The 21,796-nt window shown below is 40.3% G+C and overlaps 2 protein-coding genes across 9 annotated transcripts in view; one reads left to right on the forward strand and one right to left on the reverse strand.

Moving 5' to 3' along the window:
- Nucleotides 1-1,624: 1,624 nt before the first annotated feature.
- On the reverse strand, nt 1,625-21,404 carry WDR93 (WD repeat domain 93). Its single transcript, XM_088148654.1, has 18 exons — nt 20,931-21,404; nt 19,188-19,516; nt 18,530-18,725; nt 18,158-18,222; nt 16,307-16,389; nt 14,699-14,843; nt 13,622-13,657; nt 12,016-12,103; nt 10,086-10,269; nt 9,559-9,629; nt 9,212-9,298; nt 8,396-8,527; nt 7,657-7,870; nt 6,610-6,670; nt 5,985-6,141; nt 5,375-5,540; nt 3,872-3,991; nt 1,625-2,658 (listed from the first exon to the last, which is right to left on the reverse strand). Exons 2-18 carry the CDS (start codon nt 19,452-19,454, stop codon nt 2,604-2,606), a joined length of 2,127 nt encoding a protein of 708 aa, XP_088004780.1. The 5' UTR covers nt 19,455-19,516; nt 20,931-21,404; the 3' UTR covers nt 1,625-2,603.
- A 261-nt stretch (nt 21,405-21,665) lies between these two features.
- PEX11A (peroxisomal biogenesis factor 11 alpha) overlaps nt 21,666-21,796 on the forward strand; it is a 28,137-nt gene continuing 28,006 nt past the window's right edge. For 4 of the 8 annotated variants that reach the window (XR_003085496.2, XM_007435251.3, XM_088148662.1 and 1 more), the window contains exon 1: nt 21,676-21,791. Coding sequence is in view for 3 of the 8 variants with exons in the window: in XM_007435251.3 (XP_007435313.2) it covers nt 21,736-21,791 (56 nt within the window). In the remaining 5 variants the exon portion in view is untranslated. Of the gene's footprint in view, nt 21,792-21,796 lie in introns of all 8 variants that reach the window. The other 4 variants (XM_088148655.1, XM_088148660.1, XM_088148657.1 and 1 more) reach the window with 3 other exon arrangements.

Raw genomic sequence — 21,796 nt, forward strand, 5'->3', positions numbered from 1 at the left:
GAAAGATGTTTTTGAATCAACACTAAAATTCTGTCCTGCTGGTCCTGTCACTGGCAAGTTTGCAGGAGCGCCCTTTGTTACAAGTCTCATCAATCATTTCTGCTGGTGCTTTGTAACTGCCAGATGACCTTCTTGGGAGGTGGAACATCACTTAGAATGATTTTAGCTTGTACTGTAGTCTAGTGACAATGAAATAAATAAAGAACGTCCTTTGTTTTCTAATAATATGAAGGAACTATTTCAGCCATGAGTTATCCAAATGACAAGACCAAGCTTTTCAAAAGACTGCAATGATTGTGAAAAGCGTGTACAAAATTATCAGCAAAATAATTAGACCACAGCGAGGCAGGCTTAAATGAAGAAACTTGGGAAGAAATAGAAAAGTCAGGCTGTGAAGGTGGCATTCACATTCTGTCTCAAATAAATGAGTGGGGCATGGAACTTTGAAATATCAGTATTGTCAGGTTTTTTCCCCTTCTAAACTGGTTAAAACTCTCCTTTTCTACATATATTTTGCAGTCAAGGGGCAATGAACAGTCTTGGCAGAAGAGGGAGTAAGATCCAGTCTCTCTGTGGCAGATAAAATTTAGTCAGAAGATAGTGTGGTGTTATAGGACCATTGCTCCATCATCATGCATGGATTAGCTTCTTCTCCAAACATGTGCAGAGATAACCACGAAGAAGGAATGCAAGGCCAGTTATATAAATATCAGTATAGCCCTGAAAGAGAGGAGAAGGTGAGAAAGAAACTCAAGATTGCCCTCCCATGATTCTCTTTAGTATAAGAGTGGAGAGAGAGAAATTTGGCCAGGTTTTCAAGATTCTGTTATCATACCTTGCAACAGTAAAATTCCAGTAGTCCGTGTGGACTCTGTTTCCTGACCCAATCTACCTTGAAGGGCTGACAACATGCTGCCTGTTGTTAGATCAGCAATGTTGTTCTGGACAATGTTGGTATGGCTGGTGGGCATGCTCCATTCTGCATGTTGGAGAGTACTTTCTTTTTTCTCCTCCGGTTTTGGGCTGGAAACTCATAGGACATTGATGTAAGCTAACCTTTGGCTTGCTGCAATCATAGGACTGTCTGGGCTAAGTGGATGACTACGATGTGCTACCTGACATGCTAAGTTGTTGCTGAGGCTAGAGAAGGTTCAGCTTCCCTGTATTGACACTGATCCTTATGTGCTCTAAAAGACAGTAAATGAAATATACAGGCAGAGCAGTACACTAGAGCTTTCCATATTTATGGATATAGCCATCTATTGGGTTTTACCCTGAGTATTCCCAATTTAGTTCCCAAAATGAAGTTACTGAGGTTCATTTGGCTTCTAAGAAAGGGAGGCTCTTGAAGGAACTGCAGAATTTGGAAGTGTTGCTTGAGTGCTCTCTTGTGGACTTCTGAGCTACTAAAATTCTGTTTATCAAACAGCAGCCTCCTAAAATCACAAACCAAATGGATAGTCCTTGCAAATGCTACAACCTAATGAAGGCACATGCACAAAAACAGGCTGCCTGAAGCATTTCCCAAACAAGTAAGAATTTAGACAAAACTTTCAGACCATGTAAATGAGTACAAAAAAGCACTGAGAAAGGAAATTACTTATTTCAGTTCTGTATGAATTAAACCATAATTTGCTACTTTATTTTGATCAAACTCTGATGAGCAAGGGCAGACCACTGTTTACCAGACCAGATTATAACTGGTTTTCCATTTATGCTAACCAATGGATTGCTTAACTTGCTGGGTTTGCCAAACTCACTAAGCTAGCCAGCAATTCATAAACAACAATGGCTGGATTCATGCAACACATCAAGTCACAGACGAGCAACATTATGACTTACAATGTTCTGTGAATCAGCAATATGATTTATTATAAACCAGCAGCATGGTTTACATTGAACCAGAATCAAAGAAATGGAATTGTGATGTGCAGGAGAAAAGGGAAAGGACCCCTAGGCTTCTCTTTGTTTGCTCACATAATGCTAAACCATGATTTGCCATTACATCTGAGCCTCCTAATGGATGATGATTCTTAGGGAAGTTGAAGAATGCTCCCTATCGGTTTGGGAATACCACTAACCATTGATGGAAAACAGCTGCGCCTCTAACCAACTTACTGAAATTGGAATCGGCTCACACCACATTTTTTCATTTCCTGAAAGTTCCATATTGTCACAGTAACAGCTATGTTTATTTGTAAAAAGAGTAGTAATGATGTTTATTGTTCAGGTCCATCTTTCTTTTTTAAAAAATTAAATGACCAAATGAAGGCCTTATCTGCAGGCTTAAGATCTCTCTGAGCAGATGCAAAATGGAGAACCAGGTACATTGGTAGAGATTTCTTGTATGTTCCATAGCATCACATGCCTCAATTTCCCAAGCATTTGGTCCCTATCCCCTGCTGTCCTCTCATACTCTGAACCGAATAACAGAGATTATCCCTTGAACCTCCAAAGGCAACTGGAGAGGCTATTCCCATGCTGAATTCTCCCACTATTGGTTTCTAACCTCGCTCCTTCCTTTTAAATAAGGTAATGACTTGTGAGGGACCAAATGCTATTTGAAAGTGTCCAAAAGTGGAATCAGATGGCAAAGCTGCTGTCTATGATGAATGTACTTCAGGTACTGGGTCAACGTGGAATACTTCTTCACTGCTGCTAGGGAAGAAGTTAAAGCAGAAGTTATAGATGTAAGAGAGCTTATTTTTATGACCTTCAAAACAACATACATGCAGAAAATATTATACCAAAGGACAAATGCACAGGATTCTAGATATCAGTAGGTTTGATTCCTACTGGCTAGGGAATCAAGCGTCTTCTAAGTACATTTTTACTTTTCCATTGTCCAATGATTGGCTGCCCTTCAGTAGAAGGCCTACCAAGAGGTACAGTACGATGGACTGATTATTGCTGGAGTAGGTAATCTGTTCCCCAACCCTTTTTTGTGGCTCTCAGAATCCTCTCCAGAATTCTGCAGTGCAATTGACTGAAATGTCGTAGCACAATTTTCCTCTCACTTTGAGATGGGAGATATACTAAAATTATAGTGTATTTTCTAAAACAGGCTTCATGCAATCTAAAAAGCAAAAGACTTGCTTGTTGGACTTATTTAGAGACAACCTTTTTGATCCACATGGATTCAGAAGGAAAACCTGATTTGCTTAAACTGCCTTTGACTGAAATCTCTGAATCCAATCTTTGCACAGCAAGAGTGTCAGGTTTGAGTGGAAAGCACACTCTTGATTTCCCTTCTCAATGCTGAAGGACAATGTTTGATTTAGAAGAGCAAGTCAGAGTCAACTTTTGAAATGGAGTCTTGCCAGAACTACTTAACACATATTACAGTATATATACAGGATAAACACTAATAGGACTTTTGCAAATAATCATAAAAAGAACTGCCCTGTTTCAAGACCTGTTTAATTATATCGAAAATATTTTGCTCAGCCTGAAGTACCTTTCAAATGAGTGGATGTTACCTCCCAGAATTCCCAAGTCAGCATGGCCATTGCTGAAAATTCTGGCAGCTAAAATTCACATACTGGTTGGGTAATTAATCTTTTTCATTTCATTTTTGAAAAAAAAAATCTTAAGCTACATGCCTTTAAACATGGCATGTAGCAAACATTGTCAAAAGTGGTAGGGTGAGAGAAACATGGCTACTTTTTAACCCAACTAATGAAGGACATGAGAACTCATTGCTACCATCCATATATTTTGTAGTGTAATTCTCTATTGCCTGACATTAGCCATGTTTGCCAAATTGACATGCAAAATGTAGGGAACACAAAGAACAACATCTGTCCTGGGTTGGTGAAAGCAATTATGATTCAGCATCTGTCTCTGGCAGTGAAAAGTAAGAGAAACCAACCTGGACTCCTGCTGCACTTTCAGTTCACCAAACATCTTCTTTTTCAAGGCAGCTGCATATTCTTGCAGTTGGCTCCAGCATTCTGGCATCTGTTGGCTAATTGTGGACAGTTGCTGCAAACTAGCCAGGAGACACAAACAGTGATTCCAGCTCCCTGGCCTGAATCCATTTGGCTTTGTTTCCCCCATTGTCTGGTGGCTAAGTTACTTGTGGCCGTGCTCCCCAGCTCCCCAACAAATACTCTGGACTTGTACAGCACTTTCACAGTTTTCACAGTGCTTCCAGCAAATGGATTTTAGCAGCCTTTGCAAGTAGATCATCAAAATAGATCTATAAATAGGGTATTGCTCTTAACAGCTGCTGCCACTGAAGAGTGGTAGCATGTTGGGAATGTGTTCCACCAAACAGCATTTCTTACTCTGGTTCAATTCCTGGCAGGTTCCCTCTGCTTCAAGCTTTAAGAGTTAGAGGAAGGAACCCAATCCAAAAGATAAGTGTAATGGTATGGGGAATGACCTTGAAAGATAGGGCAAAGAGATGCAGCCAAGGGAACAGTCAGATAAGAGACAGCTTAGCCCGCAGCAGGAATGTGGATGGGGCAAGAGGCTCAGAAGAGACCTTCCCTAGTTTCGTGGGCTATAAAGGAGACAGGGGAGAGAAATACTTTCAGACTTGCAAGATTGATGCCACTGGAGGCAGATATAGGCTTTGAGCAAAAGCGCATGCCTTGATGCTGAAGGTTCCAAGTCTGTGCTCTGACAATTCCAATTAAAAGCACTTTGCAGAGCTAAGTCAGGTTCCATGCCCAAAACTGATAGCAGCGTGGACAATGTTGGGCTAGACATGCCAAGAGTGACTAGGTTTGTGCACTGTGCTAAGCCATCATTTGCTGAACTAGGACTGTAGGGTAAGCCATAATAGTCTGGGTTCACATAACAAGCTAGGATGAAACCAAATAAGCCCCATTAAATATTAATATTAATATTACACACATTAAACATCATCTTCATTTGTCTGAAGCAACACATATCTCTTATTCATCCTCTAAGTATAATCTAGCTAACCAGTCATAAATTCATTATGCACATCATATTGCCATCTGGTGCCTCTATGGATAAAGTGCACATTTCAGGAAAGTACTGTGATAATTGTAGTTTCTTTTTCCCCCAGTAACTAGGGCTAGAAGAAGAGTTCAGCTAGAAAAAGTAAAGATTTTTTCTTAGATCTAAAGAAGTGAACAGCTTTGGGGAGCTGAGTACTCTATTTGGCTATTGGCTGCATTCCAAAAAGAGTAAGTGGGCCAGGCCAAAATGCTGGGCAAAACCAGAGCAAAACTTATATGTAATGAAATTAAAGGAATTATATACAGTTAGTATGGTTCCTTTCAACACACTTAATATATTCTGCCTTTCAGAATTATAATTTGGCAGCAGTTTTTAGAGGGGTACTATTTTTGCTCATTCCTAAAGACTATCTCATATGAAATGTGCCTTGCCAACTTACTTGTTACTTAAGAAAAGATCACAACGTCTGTCCCAGGGCAATTCTGCAAATACAGCAGGTAGATTCTGACCTTTTGCTGCAAAGGTTTCCATGAAAGGATAGGAGTTGAAGTCATAAATAAAGGTGGTTTCCATTTCTGCCTTACTGGCCTTTGACTGCTTATCCCCTGGAATTGAAAGACTAGAGTTAGAAATGTATTTATCTTTCCTTCTATTTAAAGACTATTTTAAAATTCTCACTTTTGGTTGATTCATCAAAGAGCAGAATTACAGTAAGAGAGAAATCAAGCAAAACAGGCTGAGCTACCTGACATTCTCAGTGCTCTGAGACCAAAAAACATGAAAACAATTGTTAATCAGCTTCAAAATGCTTTATAAAAATGGTGGCATTGTGGAAGTGCTCCAAGGGTGGTACAGGCAGGATCGAACAACCTCTTCTAAAGTAGAAACAGAAGGAAAAGTTGAAGAGCCAGAACTTGAGAGCTGAGAAAGTAGTTGAAGAAATTCAAAACATGTGCTTAGAGGAAAGAAATACCCTTCCTACCCTGCCTCTCCTTTCATGTGTGTGTGCGCGCATACGCATGCATGCATACACTCCCAGAACACTTTACCTTGGACAGCCAACCACCTGCCATTTGTATCCATGGAAAAAAACGGCTGCCAAGGTGATGCAACTTTGTATGAAGGTGGCATGATGAACTGGCAAATGATCTCTTCTGTCGTGGTATCCATCAGTTTAATGATGCCATTCCAGAAGAAAATTAGTACCTGGAACAATGAAACTGACATGCCCATCTCTTTTTCCACACAGTCACAGATGCCTTCCCTCAACCCAATGACTTCCATGTGTTAGGCAAACAACTCCAATTACCACCACCACCATTAACATGGATCTTGGCCGAGTATGACATTGGTTTTGTGTAGCCCTGTCTGCCATATCTACTCACAAGAGATCCAAAGACATAACTCAGTATTGTCCAAACTTGGCCACTTTAAGATGAGTGGACTTCAACTTCCAGAATTCCCCAGCCAGCCATGCTGGCTGGGGAATTCTGGGAGTTGAAGTCCACTCATCTTAAAGTGGCCAAGTTTGGGCAACACTGATGTAACTGATTGTTTCAAGTTCAGATGTCTCATCTTTAATGCAAACAGCACCTCTCCCTTATCTCCCACCTTCACGTTCCTGTGATTTGGAGAGAAGATAAACTTTTTAGGAAGTAACAATACGGCACTCACAGCATCAGACAAAGTTGGAATGGTTGCCACAGCGCTGATTGTCTGGTCAGGAACTTCAGGCCTATAAGAAAACAAACTTTATGTATTTTTTCACTGTGTATCTCGAGGGAAGCATATTAATGAAAGAGATATAAGTCATACAGCTGTTTAGGAGAAACATTTTTGGACATTCTTTGATTCTGATGAAAAATGAGGATAAAGACTTATGAGATTTATTGTGCACTGCCCACCAGTCCTATTTCACTTTGTTCAGCAAACCCAGTCTAGATAGTGTGTGTGTCTATCTAACGATATGAAACATGCTTCTCAGAATTCATTTTTCTAAATAGAATATGTAGCTAGTCCTCATGCTTGCAGGATAACTTTCTAGGAAGGCACCAGAAGTTCCCACTAAACCTTTAAAAATTCTAGAAAGATTAAATTTCTGTCCTTGGGAAAAACAACAGTAGTCATGTTGTCCATGAAAAAATACCATCCCAAATCCATTTGGCCTTTATTTATTAAGAGAAATGAAATGTTACAGTATCAATGAACTTCCAAGAACGTGTCATCAGATAATGGAATTAGGGAAAACTAGGCATGGAAAAGGGTGGAGGGAGGGAGAAAAATCTACACCAGTTCTCTGAACCATGTTTGTACAGGTTTACATTCTTCAATGGAGAAATTCTTTTCTTAGCACCTCTATGATTCTTCTACACCTGACTTGACATAGTTATGCTTTGTTTTCCCAATCATCTCTCTTAAATTCTGATTTGTTTTCTTGATAAATTGCTTTAAGAAACACCCTCACTTTGCAACTACAGTGGATTCCAACTCCCAACACTCTTTTCAAATAAGGACATTACTAGTCTTGGCTTGTCATACCAATGAACATCCTGAGAAAGCAATAAAATGCAGTGACTTATCCTCATGAACACAATAGTGGTATGGGAGTTGGCAAGATAGGCTGTATTTATTCTTGTGGGGAAACCAGGGCCGGAGGATGCCACTCTTGGGAATCATCCCTATTTCCCAAAATGTACTGGATCCTTATGCGGGCTGCCTCACCTGAATCCTAATAGCTTGGACTTAAATTCTTTGGGCCCTGATGTGAGTAGGTGAAGAGACCCATCTGTACATAACGCCAGAAGCTGCACTGTAGTATTAATAAGATCCTTATTACAGCAAGGCGTTTTCTCTCTGGATGGTAGTGAACATGGCATGAATTGGATGTTTCGTACAACATGGTCTTCTGGAAGCACCATCGCAGATAATGGAAACCCTAGAAAAGCACAAATGAAGAGTGAAGGCAAGAGCAGCAGGGTCCTCTTCAGCAAGGCTCTCATAATGGCTTCTAATAGTTTACTTCATGCGTATAACTATGAAACAGAGCCTGCTTTCTGCAGAAATTAGTACAGAATAGGTACCAGCCTAAGCTAGGCAAGAATGCTATTTGGTTTCTTCATACAAACTAAATTACAAGCACAGCCCATGTTGCGTGCTGTCTAGAGTCTTCTGGAGTTGGACAATCTCCTAAACGTATTAAGTAATTAAACCTCAAACTCCCCCCAAAGTTTCCAGCAGAGTGTAATTTTGTGTGCCTGTATAAAAGAAGATGATTAATTAGATGGAGGAGGAAGAAAATGTTATCTCACCCCACCTATTTATGGAGTGAAGCCCTGGCACATCACCCAGAAGTCTCTTGGTTTAAAAAAAGAAAAGAAAAAGTTGTATGCCACTGCAATAAAACTTCAGGGTGGGAGTTGCCCTTTTCTAACTTTCCCAAGCTGATAGGGAAAAAGCTCACCTACTGATGTGTCCCACACAGTAATGATCCTATCTTCACAGGCAAAAGCAAAGTAAGAAGAGCAAGAGCTGACAGTTGAACATACAATTGGAGCAGCACATGGCCAAACAATATCTGGTTTTGGATCGGAATCTAGAAGGAACAGAAGATCATATGAGAGATGGGCCCTGTTAGCATCACATCTCCACCCCTCTCTTTTTGGTTCCCAGAGCTACATGTAGGAGTAAGCAGAATCCATCTTATATCTGCTTACTACAGAAATTGGCAACCCATGGTCCCATAGTGAACTATGCCTTCCAGCATTTCTCAGCACCGTCCATACTGGTAAAGTTGGTGCACAAAGCTCTGCAATTTATGGCTAAGCATGTAGCATGAACCTAACCAATTGTAGCTTATTCAACACAACTATGGTGAAAACAAACTATGGCTCAGCAAAATGTGTAATCCAAAGTATGTTTTGGAAAAGAATATTTTTCAGGTGGCTAATTTTAACAGCAGCCTCCCTAAACCTATTATTCAAGACTGTACACATCTTTAGGCTTTGCTCTTCTTGCTTTTCTGCTAATAAACTGAGCTAAAAACATGGGGCAGCTTCCAGTACCAAATTCTTGTGATTCTGAAGTCCTATACTCTCTTTTCTATTTTTATGAGATGTGACCAGATACCAGGAATTAGTTGTTGGATCTCAAGCCCCACAAAACAGTCTGTAACAGTGGATTGTGCCTTGAGAACTATTCTGAAATGTATCACCAGAAGCTCTGACAACACATATAAAACTTCAGTGAATTATTGTGAGGAACTCCACAGTAGCATTACCAGCTTTTTCCTTGGGTGGACGACTCAGGAAATAGAAGCAAAGATTGTGGCTGTTGCTCCAGTGAACGCTGAATGCAACAGGCATATCTAGAAAATGTAAACAAAAAAAGGCACTCAGAGATAAGGCACTGGGAAGGATAGAAGGGCAAAGGATTCTACTTTCCCACCCACTTCTTTTTCCTTTGGAAGGAGCATGGGGGGAAAAAATCAGGAAAGAAATGGGCAGATTCAAATCCCACCCACAGAGTACAGACTCCTGGGCTGACTGCAGTTCAGATTCAAACTATCATTCTGCTGAAGGAGTTTTGGCAAGACGATTAAGTGTTCTGCCCAGAGTTGGAAATTACCTGGCTCAGCTTTTAATTCAGTTCCAATTTGCAAAGTGCGGCCAGGTAAGTGAAAATGGAATTTTGCAGAGCTAAAATAGAGAGAGATGACAATTCATTAAAACACATAATGAGATGAAAACAGTTTAAGAAAGTCAATAACACTGGTTTAGCCCTAGAAGAATGGTGTTATTCATTAAGGTTACTTCTATGTCACCCACAATTTTTGTAAAAAAGAAGAAGCATCTTCCAATTAAAATGCACATATAAGACAGCCTTCTGGTTCCCTCCAAATCTATTATGGTCCAAATTCTGATGGCCAAAATGACTGGAAAAATTATGAAAGCTGTAGCCCCAAACATCTAAAGGATACTTGGTTGGGGAAAGCTATTATAAAAATCATAAAAACATTATCAAATCATCCCAGGAAACCAGGTGAAGGTCACTGCACCTTACCAGCTTCATCTCAGCCACAGAATTAAATAGTACAGTTACACTCTCAACAATGCAGCTGGAAATAAACAGCAGAGGTCCTTTCCTCCTCTTACCTAGGTTTTTCCTCTTTGCTCTCCAGCTCATTCTCTGTTTCCAGATACTGTTGGAACCTGCTGTTAAAAATCTCCTCCAGCCACTCCAACTGGCAGTCTCTGATCAAGGTGTTGTATCCCATGCCAATCACGCTGCCATCATCGCTCTTCATTAAAGCTTCGAAAGGACTCTTAAATACGCTTGCTGAATTTCAACACATCCATAACTGTGTTAGAAACCCCCCTTTCCATTAATCCAATTCCCTTGAAACCTGCATCTGCTTGTTTTGTTTATTCATCTTTAATTCGGAGGACCTATGATGCTTGGACTTTGCTTTCAGAAAAAGAAATATAAGGTGAATTTTTTAAGAGTCTCAGGTTGCAAACCTGGGAGCAAATCCCAAGGAATACAGTGAGGCTTATTTCTAAGCCAGTGTTTCTCAACTTGGCAGCTTTAAGATGTGTGGGCTTCAACTCTCAGAATTCTGGGAGCTGAAATTCACACACGCTGGTTGGGGAATTCTGGGAATTGAAGTCCACATATCTTAAAGTTGACAAGGTTGAGAAACACTGTTCTAAGCAAATGGACAGAGGAGCACCTTGAGAGACAAGCATGCTGTTCCATATGCTGATGACCACAAGGGGACTCAGTTTGCCAACACCCAAGCCTGGCATGGGCAGTGGCTCCTCAAAATAGCCTTCCTTACTCCCTTTGAACAGGTCACTTGAGAAAGTTGGAGTTAGTGTGTGAAGACTCTTTGGGCTGATTTAGGAGGTACTGTGAAACAATGTTCAAGATTTCTTCTTTCATACCAACTTAGCTCTGCTTCATTTTTTTCTAAAGAATGAAGCCTTTTTTCAGCTCCCAGTCTAGTTAATATGAATATTTCATTACCCCATCATTAAAAAAAAATAGTAGCATCGCAATAAGAATTAATATAATCGACCCAACCCCCTAGACACTATTAGAAAGGCTTGTGTCCACAATGGTGTTGCTGACTGAATGTCAGATTCCATACACAGTGCCTTTTTCAGTTCTTGAATCTCTCTTTCATCATGTCTTTCTTTTCTTCCATCGCAGCTCACTCACTCTTCCTTTCCTTTTTCTCTCCCTTTCTTACTGCTACCCTCTGACAACTGCCTCCTTGTTGTTGTTTTTTCCAGTAGTTTATGCTCCTTGCTTGTCCTATTCTGTTTATAGGAAAAATTCTTGCTCACACTGCAGATAATCCCACCTCTTACTGACAAGAGTCAAAATGACACCCCACAGGCACCCCCAGCCACTTTGGAAATGAAATCATGTCATTATAATTCAATGGCTATTAAAAACTGATGGCAAGATTTCCTATGTTTTTCTGTTAAAATTAGAAACAAAATAAAGACCTGAAGCCTTTGGAAATAAAATTAGTAAAAATAACAACACCCAACCTCAAAAAACAGTGTGTGGGAGAGGGGGGACTTAAAAACCTAGTTTTGTTGCCAAGCTTGGGGCCTGGACTGTGTAGTTGAGCCCCTATCTTGGTTATGCTGACTGTGTTGTTGGCTTTATCTCAGCTTCTATATGTTATTTATTGTTTTTACAGGAAGTTTTTATCTTATGTTTATTCCCTGTTAGCTGCCCAGAGTCATACATCTGAGATGGGCTGCCACATAAAATGAATGAATTAATTAATTGCTAAAAAATCAGTCCTCCTGCTTTGTCACTGTAAAAACTGTCATATTTTTCTTTAATTTTGCTCCATGCCTATGTCCAAATAATAGCTGGCTTCTATATTTTTCCAAGTGGTGTACCCTGCATACCTTTCCTGCACGTCAACCTAATATTGCTTCTTCCCGAGGTTCTTCCTCAGGTTACCCCCCTGTTGCTTTCCATAGTTTGATTTCCCCTGTTGCCACAGCACAATGAAGCACAAAAGATGAGAAAAGAGAAAGGAGTTGAGAAGGTTCTAACCTGAAAGAGGCTTCGGTGCTCTGATCTTCAACAACAGAACAGGAGGAACCAGCTTAGATTCAATTTTGCTTAGTAGCTGTTGCAAATCCTAGAAAGAATCAACAATTTGTTGTTTGTTGCTAGATGACAAAACCAGGATTTCAGGAGTTGAGCAATTTCTGGTTAGACTATAAATAGACAGCATGGTGTCTGTGGGCACTAATGTGCTTCAGGATATTCCCTTTGGTGGCTAGCAGGGATCCAGCTTCATGTGACTTTCTTTAAAGATTCAGAAGGAGAAGGAGAAGGACAAAAATGGGAAATAGGTGCTTTGTGATTGGCTACAGCCACTGCATCAGCCACTTTAATACTGCCCTTTCCCCAGTAGCAGCCATTTTCTAAGGTGCCCACAGCCCTAGAAAATGGCTGAAATTTAGCAGCCCAATGTTAAATTTGAAATGTTTAACATTTCAGATATGCCCAACAGTCTAAAGGGGATTGCAGACTTCTGAGTTAGCCTGCTGCCATGTCCTCAAAACATTCCTCCAGACATAATTAACCAATCAGGCTAAGACTTTGCAAACTTCCTCAGAGCTCACAGGTGAGCATGAGGGAGGGCAAAGGTGGTAAATGATGAAACATGTATTGCAACATCACAATGTAAATCACATGATTTACACCTTTGTGTCAGGCATCAGGATGCAAATATGAAAGGTGGGGTCTATGTTGTAATGTTGGAACGTTTCATCACTTTTTCATCATCTGGTAGCAGCTGCATAACACAGGGCTATGCTGAATCAACTCAGACTCTGAACACTTCATAGGCCCAGACTCTGAAGACCGTGTACTTCATAGGCCCAGAATGCCAGTTCAGTTTTAAAGTCAAAGCTCAGTGCCTTTAACTGAAGTCTTGTGGAGAAAACAAGCCCTAGTAGGCATCCTGCAAGACTTCCCACACACCACCATTCATGACTGAACAACAAGGCAGGCATAAGGAATGGCATCTACTAGAGGAGGACTACCCAGCCGTTTGGGGACCTGGTGAGTGCCTGTAGAATTTTGCAAATACATTGGGGGCAGTCGCACAAAATGGTTACTGTGGTGAACACGACCAATTCCATTTATCAGAATGCTCCCTTCTGTCACCTAGATCTCTCTTACCCAGGATTCTGCCTATAAGCCCTGATTCTCTTTGTCTCTTTTTCTGAAGCAAGGGAGCATAGTTTCAAACAAAGCACTGGGCAGCAGCTATCCACCATCTTTATTTTCCATGAAAGTTTATGAGACCTGATTAAAGCCCACAGGAATTCTTGGAAATAAAAGGGATGCCAGAGGCTGTCCCCCTGCTTTGGAGTACACCGCCATTCCACTTTTTTGTTAAAATGTGCTTTTTTAAATGTACGGAATGAAGTGGGACAGAAGCCTTCCAAGTGCCAAGAGAGACGACTGTTAGCACATCGCTATCTCGTATGTCGCATGGGAGTAACAGATTTTTTTGCAGAATAAAAAATGTACTCATAGTTCCCCACTCTATAAATTCCTTCTCAAAGCAGACCTCTTGAAAAACTAGTTGTTTGTCTTTCAGCCATCTAACAGCCTTACAGAGTTCAAAGTTTGGATTGCTTACCATGTCTTCGGTTGCTTGGATATCAGCACTCTTGTGCTACAGAAATATAAAGGACAATGCCAATTACACTAAAGGGACTACACAGCTTTCTGGCTCTACCTAAAACCACACTTCCATGGAATTAGTTCAGCTCTTAGGATCCCAAAACCAAAACAACAGCAAATCAGAAACCCAAGAAGCAAGCAGGTGCTGATTCTTCTTTGAAAGAAGAACATCATCTTGGTTCATTTTATTAAAGGAAGATGCATTCATTAATTCCTAAATGTGAATAGACAACCTAGAGAGGAGAAATATTCTGTCACAAGAAAACTCCAGGATGTTTGCACCTGGCATCACCAAATATAAATTTTAAAAAGAAAACAAAATCTGAAATTAAGGTTAATTCTCTGGAAGAACCACATAGACCGGGGTTCCTCAACCTCAGCAACTTTAAGATGGGTGGACTTCAACTCCCAGAATTCCCCAGCTAGCTGGCTGGGGAATTCTGGGAGTTGAAGTCCACCCATCTTAAAGTTGCTGAGATTGATGAAACCTGACATAGACAATTGAGCTGTTTTAGGCAGTCAATACATTATTAACACGATTAGAGAGATATGGGCTCATTCTCCAGCCACGCCTGTGTTACAGAAGCACCAACACCATGCTTGGTAGCAGATTATGTGGTTTTTCAAGTAGGCCAGATTGTATTAGAGATTAGAATATATTTTAAGCAGTTATCACTAATTTTCCACTGCATTCAAGCCTAAAGTTACATCTAGTAATCAGGTTTTTTCTAACATCTATAGCCTATAAACAGAGGATAATGTGCCAATCATTTTTAAAAATTATTTTCAATTTATTTTCAATATTAGTAACCCATAGATTATTGCCTTCATTTAAAAATGACACAAAGTTCCGTATATTGCTAGTTAGTAACTATTATAACCCAAAAGTGCATCAGGAAAGAAAAATGTAGGTTTAAGAATCAAGATGGTTTACCAGCAAGGTGCCTTGGGAACATTAGTGATATTTCTGTAGTTAAATGGAAAATGTTTAGAGCTGGTAACAATTAGGGCCTCTGAAATAATGTTTTTCTACCATAGATTTCTCCTGCACTGACAGCTGGCTGGCTCCCATTTCCTTGACAAATCCTGGACCTGGGGGAGTAATTGTATGGAGATGTTCAGTCTCCTTCTGCCAGGAATCCTTAGGCAATCGGTAAATCTCTAGCCAAACCTCAGAGCTGCCTTTATTGAGAAATCAGAGGAAAGCACATTAAGCAATCGCAAAGGAGAAGAAAGGTCTCACAGTCCTTTAAAATACAAAAGAATCATTATTATCTGTATCCCATACCAACAAAAGCAGATTCACAGATTTTGCCCCTGCTCATCAATTGCTAATTCTAGGTCAAACTTTATTGGCCAGAAGCTGTAAATGTTGTCTGCTTTAGATGGATGACAGGGCTACTTTGGGGAATGATACAAAGTGGGATGTATATACGTAGGGCTGGGATTTTCTGTTGTTGTCTTCTGTTGTGTTTTTAAAACTCTGTTAAGCCTATTATACGCTTACACAAAAGTTTTTTTTATGTTTTCCAACTTAAAAATAACATGAAACTTAATTCTGCAGTTGGAAGGGGCCCAGGCTTAAAAAAAAAAAAAAAAAAAGTTTTAGAGGCTGCAGGTTGCCCACTGCTATTCTAGACTTGCAAGATTCTATTAATGTAGCCTTACAATAAAATAGAATTATTGTATAATTCTATTTGTAGAATAGTATACTGTATCTAGTTGTGCTTCCTGTCTGGTCTCCCTGGGAAGGCTAACATCAATCTTGCCAGTCTGATAGTACAAATCTGTCAGGTTCAGCCGAAGAACTACAAGGAGGTCATCCAGTACAGTTCAGATACTTTATTAGCTTGTACCTAATAGACAGAATCTCGCCAGACTAAACTTATCTTCAGCTACTATAGAATATATTCTGCAAGGCTCCAGGGAGGAGCCAGCCTCATTCTCTTCATTTTCCCACAGTCTTGTTGCTGGCTGAGGAGGTGCTTCCCCTGGAATGTCTTTCCCTCCTCCTGACAACCTTGAAGCTCCATTCCAGAATCTTCCCTGCTCATGCTATCCATCACAAATCTCCTGCCGTCTCTTTTACTGCCTGAGAAGTTAGGGAGGTTCCCTTCTGAATCTATTTCTCTTCCCATTATGCAGCTCTGGGCTATGCCCTCTCTTATCTGATCATTCCCTAGGCAACATCTCTTCCCCCATTCCACCTCCCAAGGTAATTCCTACATACTATTGCTGTTTCTGTGTTAACAATGCAGCTTGGATTTCATCACAACTGTTCTAACTAGTCAATGGAATGTTATGATGCAGATCAAGTTTCATGGAAAAGAAATATGGCTCTTTATGGTACAAATTACTGTTGTTTCCCTATATGTACTATGAACATATCCAAATGTGTTTCATTTCTCCATATACAGTAGAAGGGAAGTAACACTGTCATGCTAAGAAACCTATGAGTGGGTAGATTAAACAGAATGGTATGCCTTCAGGCTGAGCAAATTAGTAAGTGCATCATTAGCAGAACAAATGAGGCACTTTAGAGTAGGAAGGGGTATTTTCAAGGACTTGTTTTATATCAAAACCACCCAACTTGTGGATCTGGACACATCAGGCTCATCATATGATAAATGGAGGCTGAGACTTGCCTTGTAGCAGAAAGCCTGCGTAGTCACTCCCATGAGAGAGCTCTAGTGCCACACAGGTATTTCGTTTGCTGATATCTTCCTGACAAACAGGAGAATAATACATTAATTTGAGATCAGGCTAGGCTTGTTCAACCAGGATAGCAAGTGAAGGAGTCTAATGCTACATATTTTTGCTGCACAGCTCTCTGAATTTTCAGGGGCCTAAACACACCTTAGAGAAGTTTGACTGAAGAACAAAGGCCTTTAATGGAGAAGGTTTGAGGGGAAAAGAATTCAACCCAGTACCCTTTTCCCATAGTGGCCAACCCGATGCCTCATAAAAAATGCACTCAAAAGACATGTGTGCAATAGCATCCTCCCAATTAATAAAGAGAAAGGGAAAATCTTCAAGTTGAGCTCAACTTATCCATGAAGTATTCTTGGCCACACGGTGCAAGTGGTTTGATGCTGCCTTCTCCTAGATTCATTTTTTCTTTTAAATCTAGTCTATAGTCCTGAAGGTCTCCCCTTTAAGTACTAACCAGGCCTGATCCTGCTTAGCTTTTAAACTCAGAGAATAGCAGTTCCATTGAAAGCATCGTCTCTTATATAAGTGATAAAGATATTTACCATAAATCTATGATAGCTTCCCATAACCTCTGGATTTTCAAAAGCTCAGATATATAAGAATTCCATCATTTTTAGAATTTATTACTTATTTAAGACTGTTTTTATATTGTATTTTAATTGATTGTATCTTCTCTGTAAACTGCCCAGAGTCACTTTTTAATGAGATGGGTGGTGACACATTTGATATAAAAATAAATACATACATATATACATACATACTATGAGAGCAACAGAGCCTATGTCAGCTACAGGGGCTTAAAGATAATCATGTCAGAACAAACGATTGTTTCAGTCATGGATCCTTAGCACAAATGCTTTACAATTACTAGCTCTTCTCAACATAGCCCAATCAAATTTCAAGGCATTTAAATCCCTTTAATCATAGTGAGAGATTAAGCAAGCTTGAAAAACCAAGCAACATCAAAGCTGGTTAGTATTTGGACAGAGGTCCATCAAGAAATCCCAGGGTTGTAGATTAGATCAAAAAGTTGAAAAAAGCATCCGAGCATCAGCAAACCACTTGTTTTATTGCCATGAATATGACTGGTATATGACACCAGAGAGGTAAAGCTAAATTTAACTCTTTGCTGCTTGAGCTCAGTTCAAAGGAAAATTTATCTTTAAAGCTACAACCCTAAACACACTCACTGGGACCTAGGTTCCAGACCAGAGAAATAACTTTTAAGGAAATATGCATAGCATTGCACAGCACATCTCTTTGACTCGTATCTATGAAATCCTGCCTGAAGTGTACACAGAGTATGTTGATTCCATTTAACATTCAGGCTGTCCATGGGGCTGCTTCCTCAGAAGCTTCATTTAGTTACATAGAACTTATTCCCAACTAAACATATAGAGAACTAGGCCAGAAATGCTAAGCATACTTGCTTTATTACTAACATCTATTTAAATAGAGTACTATACCAAGGTATAGTTCACACTGAGTTTCACATCAAATGATATTTATTATTTATTTATGTATCGAATTTGTCACCGCCCATCTCCTCAAACGACTATATTTCATATGTATGGAATAGGAATAAAAAAAATAAGAATCATAGGTAGAGATAAATCACATATATAAATCTTCATATAAAGAGATTTTTAAGATTACTACAATATGGGTACCGCACAATGGATTTGAATAACTGGGATGTTCAAAAAGGGAGGATTTAGACAACTGAAAACTAACAGGTAGATAAATATAAGGACTAGCAGCTAATATTAGACAAACTCACCACTTCATTTATGGATTTTATATGCAAGAGGTTGTCCTTGACAAAACAAAAAAGACGAGCAAAACCTAGAAAACAAAAACAAGAGTGTTTCTGGGGGAGGGTAATTTTTCCTTCATGTCCATTGGCATAACCCCAGACTTTATTTATTCAGTAACTATATTTTGATTGGCAAGCCTGAGAACTCTAAGATAAATGGAAATCATGGAAACTCTCTTCTGTTTGAAGAAAAGAGCTTTATTCTCCATAGCTACTAAATAGGAGAAGCTGAGACTCAACTTGCAAGACTTTGTGGAAGACACCCATAACGAGTTGTGAAACTAATCAGCAAAATAACCGTTCTTTCTTAATGAGTATAAATGCATAGCTACCTACCCATCTCATCCACTGTCCCAAGGAGATGGGAGGCACCACCAAGGTCTGACACTTGAATGGTGCAAATCTCGAGTCTGCTTGCCTCCCAAGTACAAAGGTTCTCACAGATGATTGTGCTGAAGACAGAAATCCCTGTGGAATGCCCCATAAAGATGTACCCTTCAGAAGCTGTCAGGCAGTTTACCCTCCCTGCTACCTGGGAAGATTTAAAAGGAAGAGAACACAATGTCCACCTCAGAAATGTGAACGTACAATATTAATGTCATCATAATCCCAATCCCCCTATGCTATAATCTCTTTATAAGGAGGGTAAAATATTTTTTATTTCATCTGGCTTTTAAATGGACCCATATTGATGCTTTAACTTCTCTGGCTCTTTAAAAACATTAATAAACCTTTGGTAATTTTATTGGATTTGATGGAATTACAAATAAGGGGTCTCTGCTGGGGGGAAGGAATGATCTAGAAATTTTTAGATTTGGTATGTCTTTGTGGTAACGTCCAGTTCATATCTCACTGAAATTATACCACAGCTGAGCCAGAAGAAAATCAGCTTGGCTGTCCAAGAGGATGACACTGTAGAGGAAAAACAATAAGGTGCCAATATCACATATGAAGTCTCCCTTGGGCTATTTTATCTGGAAGAGCCTTAGATTACCATGAAATTAGTTGAAGGGTGACACACTAACGGTGTGAAACTTTGCTTCCTTGTCTCTTGTAACTGGTGCCTTCCTTCAATCCGTTCCCAGGCTCTTTCAAACAAGAATTTCAATATCTTATTGATCATGCAGAATGGCTGAGGCAAGGAGTCTAGGAGTTCATCAGGGTCATTCAGGAAGAAATCTTCTTCATCATCTTTTTTAATCCAGTCCTTTTCGGTGGGTGGAGGAATGTCAAAGGGCTGCTTCCGAAGATAGAAAGGCATCTTCTCCTCAGCTTTCTTGTCCTGCGCTCAGCTCAGCTGACTGGCAATTTTGTAAGAAAGCTCTACAATAAAATTCAATCCAATTATTAACAGGGTTATTAAAGGGAGGGTGAAATTTGGTTGTGAAAGAGAAGAAGCAAAGATCACCCTCAAGGTTTACTCAAATTGGGCTTTATCCTCTGGACCATATTCTATCATCTGAACTTTCTCCTTATTCCACACAGCCCATTTACCATGCAGATAGAAAGTCTGGCTAAGAATGCTTCAGAATCTTCCCATCTCTTTTTTTTTTCTTCAAGCAGGGTTGACCAATTATAAAAACTCCCCAAAACAAGGCAAGGACAACCTGTTTGCTTAAATAAACAAACATTAAAAAAAAAATTAAAGGGACTGAGGCTGATATATAATGATATTACACCACTAGGGGAAAACAAATCAGTTGCTGTGATTGACAAATAGTATAATAGTATAATGACTCTCAAGACATTCTGAACGTTCCTATTTTATCAGTGAAAAATGTAGTATCAGTTGAGAGCAGCCTTATTCCTTTTCCATTCAGCAGCTGTTTTATTTACTGAACAGAAAGCATTTCCCATTTCTAACCCAGATCTCAAGGATACTGAAAGTGAACTGACGGTCCTCCTACCCAGTTAAAAATTCATAATGCAACAAGATCAGCCTATTTCAAACAAGAATCTATGAACAGATAGCCTACAAGACTTCCAACACCATGGTGTATTCACATCTAAGTGTAATCACTTAGAAGTCTAGCTCCTCTGGACCTATTATATATGGGCACAACAATCCAGAAAACTACCAAATGGCTGCAAAGAAATATGGGAAACTGTGCTCTAGTGCAGTGTTTCTTCAACTGTGGTCCAAGGATCCCTGGGGGTCCCCCAAGAGCATCTCATGGGTCCACAAAACCAAAATTATTTGCCAGATTATTGAAGACGTAAAAACATAAAGCAATGTCACTCTTCTCATTATTATTTTTTATTTGTTAAAAAATATAGTTTTTTATGAAAAATATTTTATGTTAACATCTAACAGGTTTAACATTGTTATTTTTACACAATCCAATAAATAAATATTCTACGAATGCTTCCATTTAAATTTTTAATATGATAAATCTCGATAAATATAACCCATACCAACAAAATCTCCTTTGGGGGCCTCTGTAATTTTTAAAAGTGGAGAAGGGTCCTGAGAGCAAAAAGTTTAAAAAACTCTGCTCTAGTAGGTGTCCAGATTTCTGCAGCCCAGTAGTAGGTCTAGTTACTCTAAACAGAGTTACAGAGCTTATTTCGGGAGAAAGGGACGTTCCCCAGCCACCATGCAGAGTCCCTTGGAGTTGGGCAGCCCGTCCATTTAAATCAATCAATCAATCAATCAATCAATTTTCTCCTCTCTAGCAGCCCCTGCCCTCTGGAACAATCTTCTTCCAGACACTCGGTTGGCTTCAACTCTACAGACCTTTAGGAAGGCGGTTGAGACCTGGCTTGGCTGTCAGGTTGAGCTGAGTCTCGAATGAGTGAGTTGTACAAATTTTCAGTTTCGTTTGCCATGCTATTGTTTAGTATGCGTGAATGAGCTACATACTTTTATATATCTATATATCACAAGTATTACTTCGCCACAATCCTACACAGACTCTCGCTGGCTCCCAACATAACACAGTTTTGCATTAATTAACCCCCTTTTCCCCCCCTTTTGGGGGACTTTTTGCACACTGCCCATAGTCCCCTAGTTAGAGTTGGGCAGCCCCAGAAATAAAATAAAATAAATAAATGCTTTCCAGGCATCACGAAAGCTACAGCCCAACTTCTCCAGAAATCCCGTGGTTGGGAAAGACTGCCCTCACCTAGCCCCCCCGGGGGTCTTCTAGAAGCGTTGAACCGCAACGCCCCTCAGCTGGGGAAGATGGGCGTTGCAGTCCTCTGGTTGGGAAAGCCTCTTTTAAAACAAAGAAAAGTGGCTCAGGTTGGAGCGGGGGGCTCCAACCTCACCCCCCCCCACCCCCACAGATGAGCCCCAATCAAAATTCCCGAATGGGGTCTGCTTCCTGGTTGCCTCTTCCCTCCGCGTACACCTGTCCCCATGAGCCCACACCTGTCGCCGGAAGTTGACGCGTTGCTGTGGCAACGCCGGACGGAAGGAAGGAAAGGGAGCCGAGGGCATGGAACGCCGGGGCGGGGCCAGGGTTCGGCCCCGCCCCTACCCCGGGAAACAGCTGATTCTCGCGCAGAGTTCGGAGCCGTCCGGCTGGGGTTGCGGCGGAATGGATGCTTTTGTACACTTCAGCAACCAGACGCAGGGTCGGGAGCGGCTCTTTCGGTGAG

The sequence above is a fragment of the Python bivittatus genome, unplaced genomic scaffold (genome assembly GCF_059951505.1).
Source record: "Python bivittatus isolate LINGU-HERP-01145 unplaced genomic scaffold, Pbiv_v1 ctg000530_np1212, whole genome shotgun sequence".
In the NCBI taxonomy this organism is placed as follows: Eukaryota; Metazoa; Chordata; class Lepidosauria; order Squamata; family Pythonidae; genus Python; species Python bivittatus.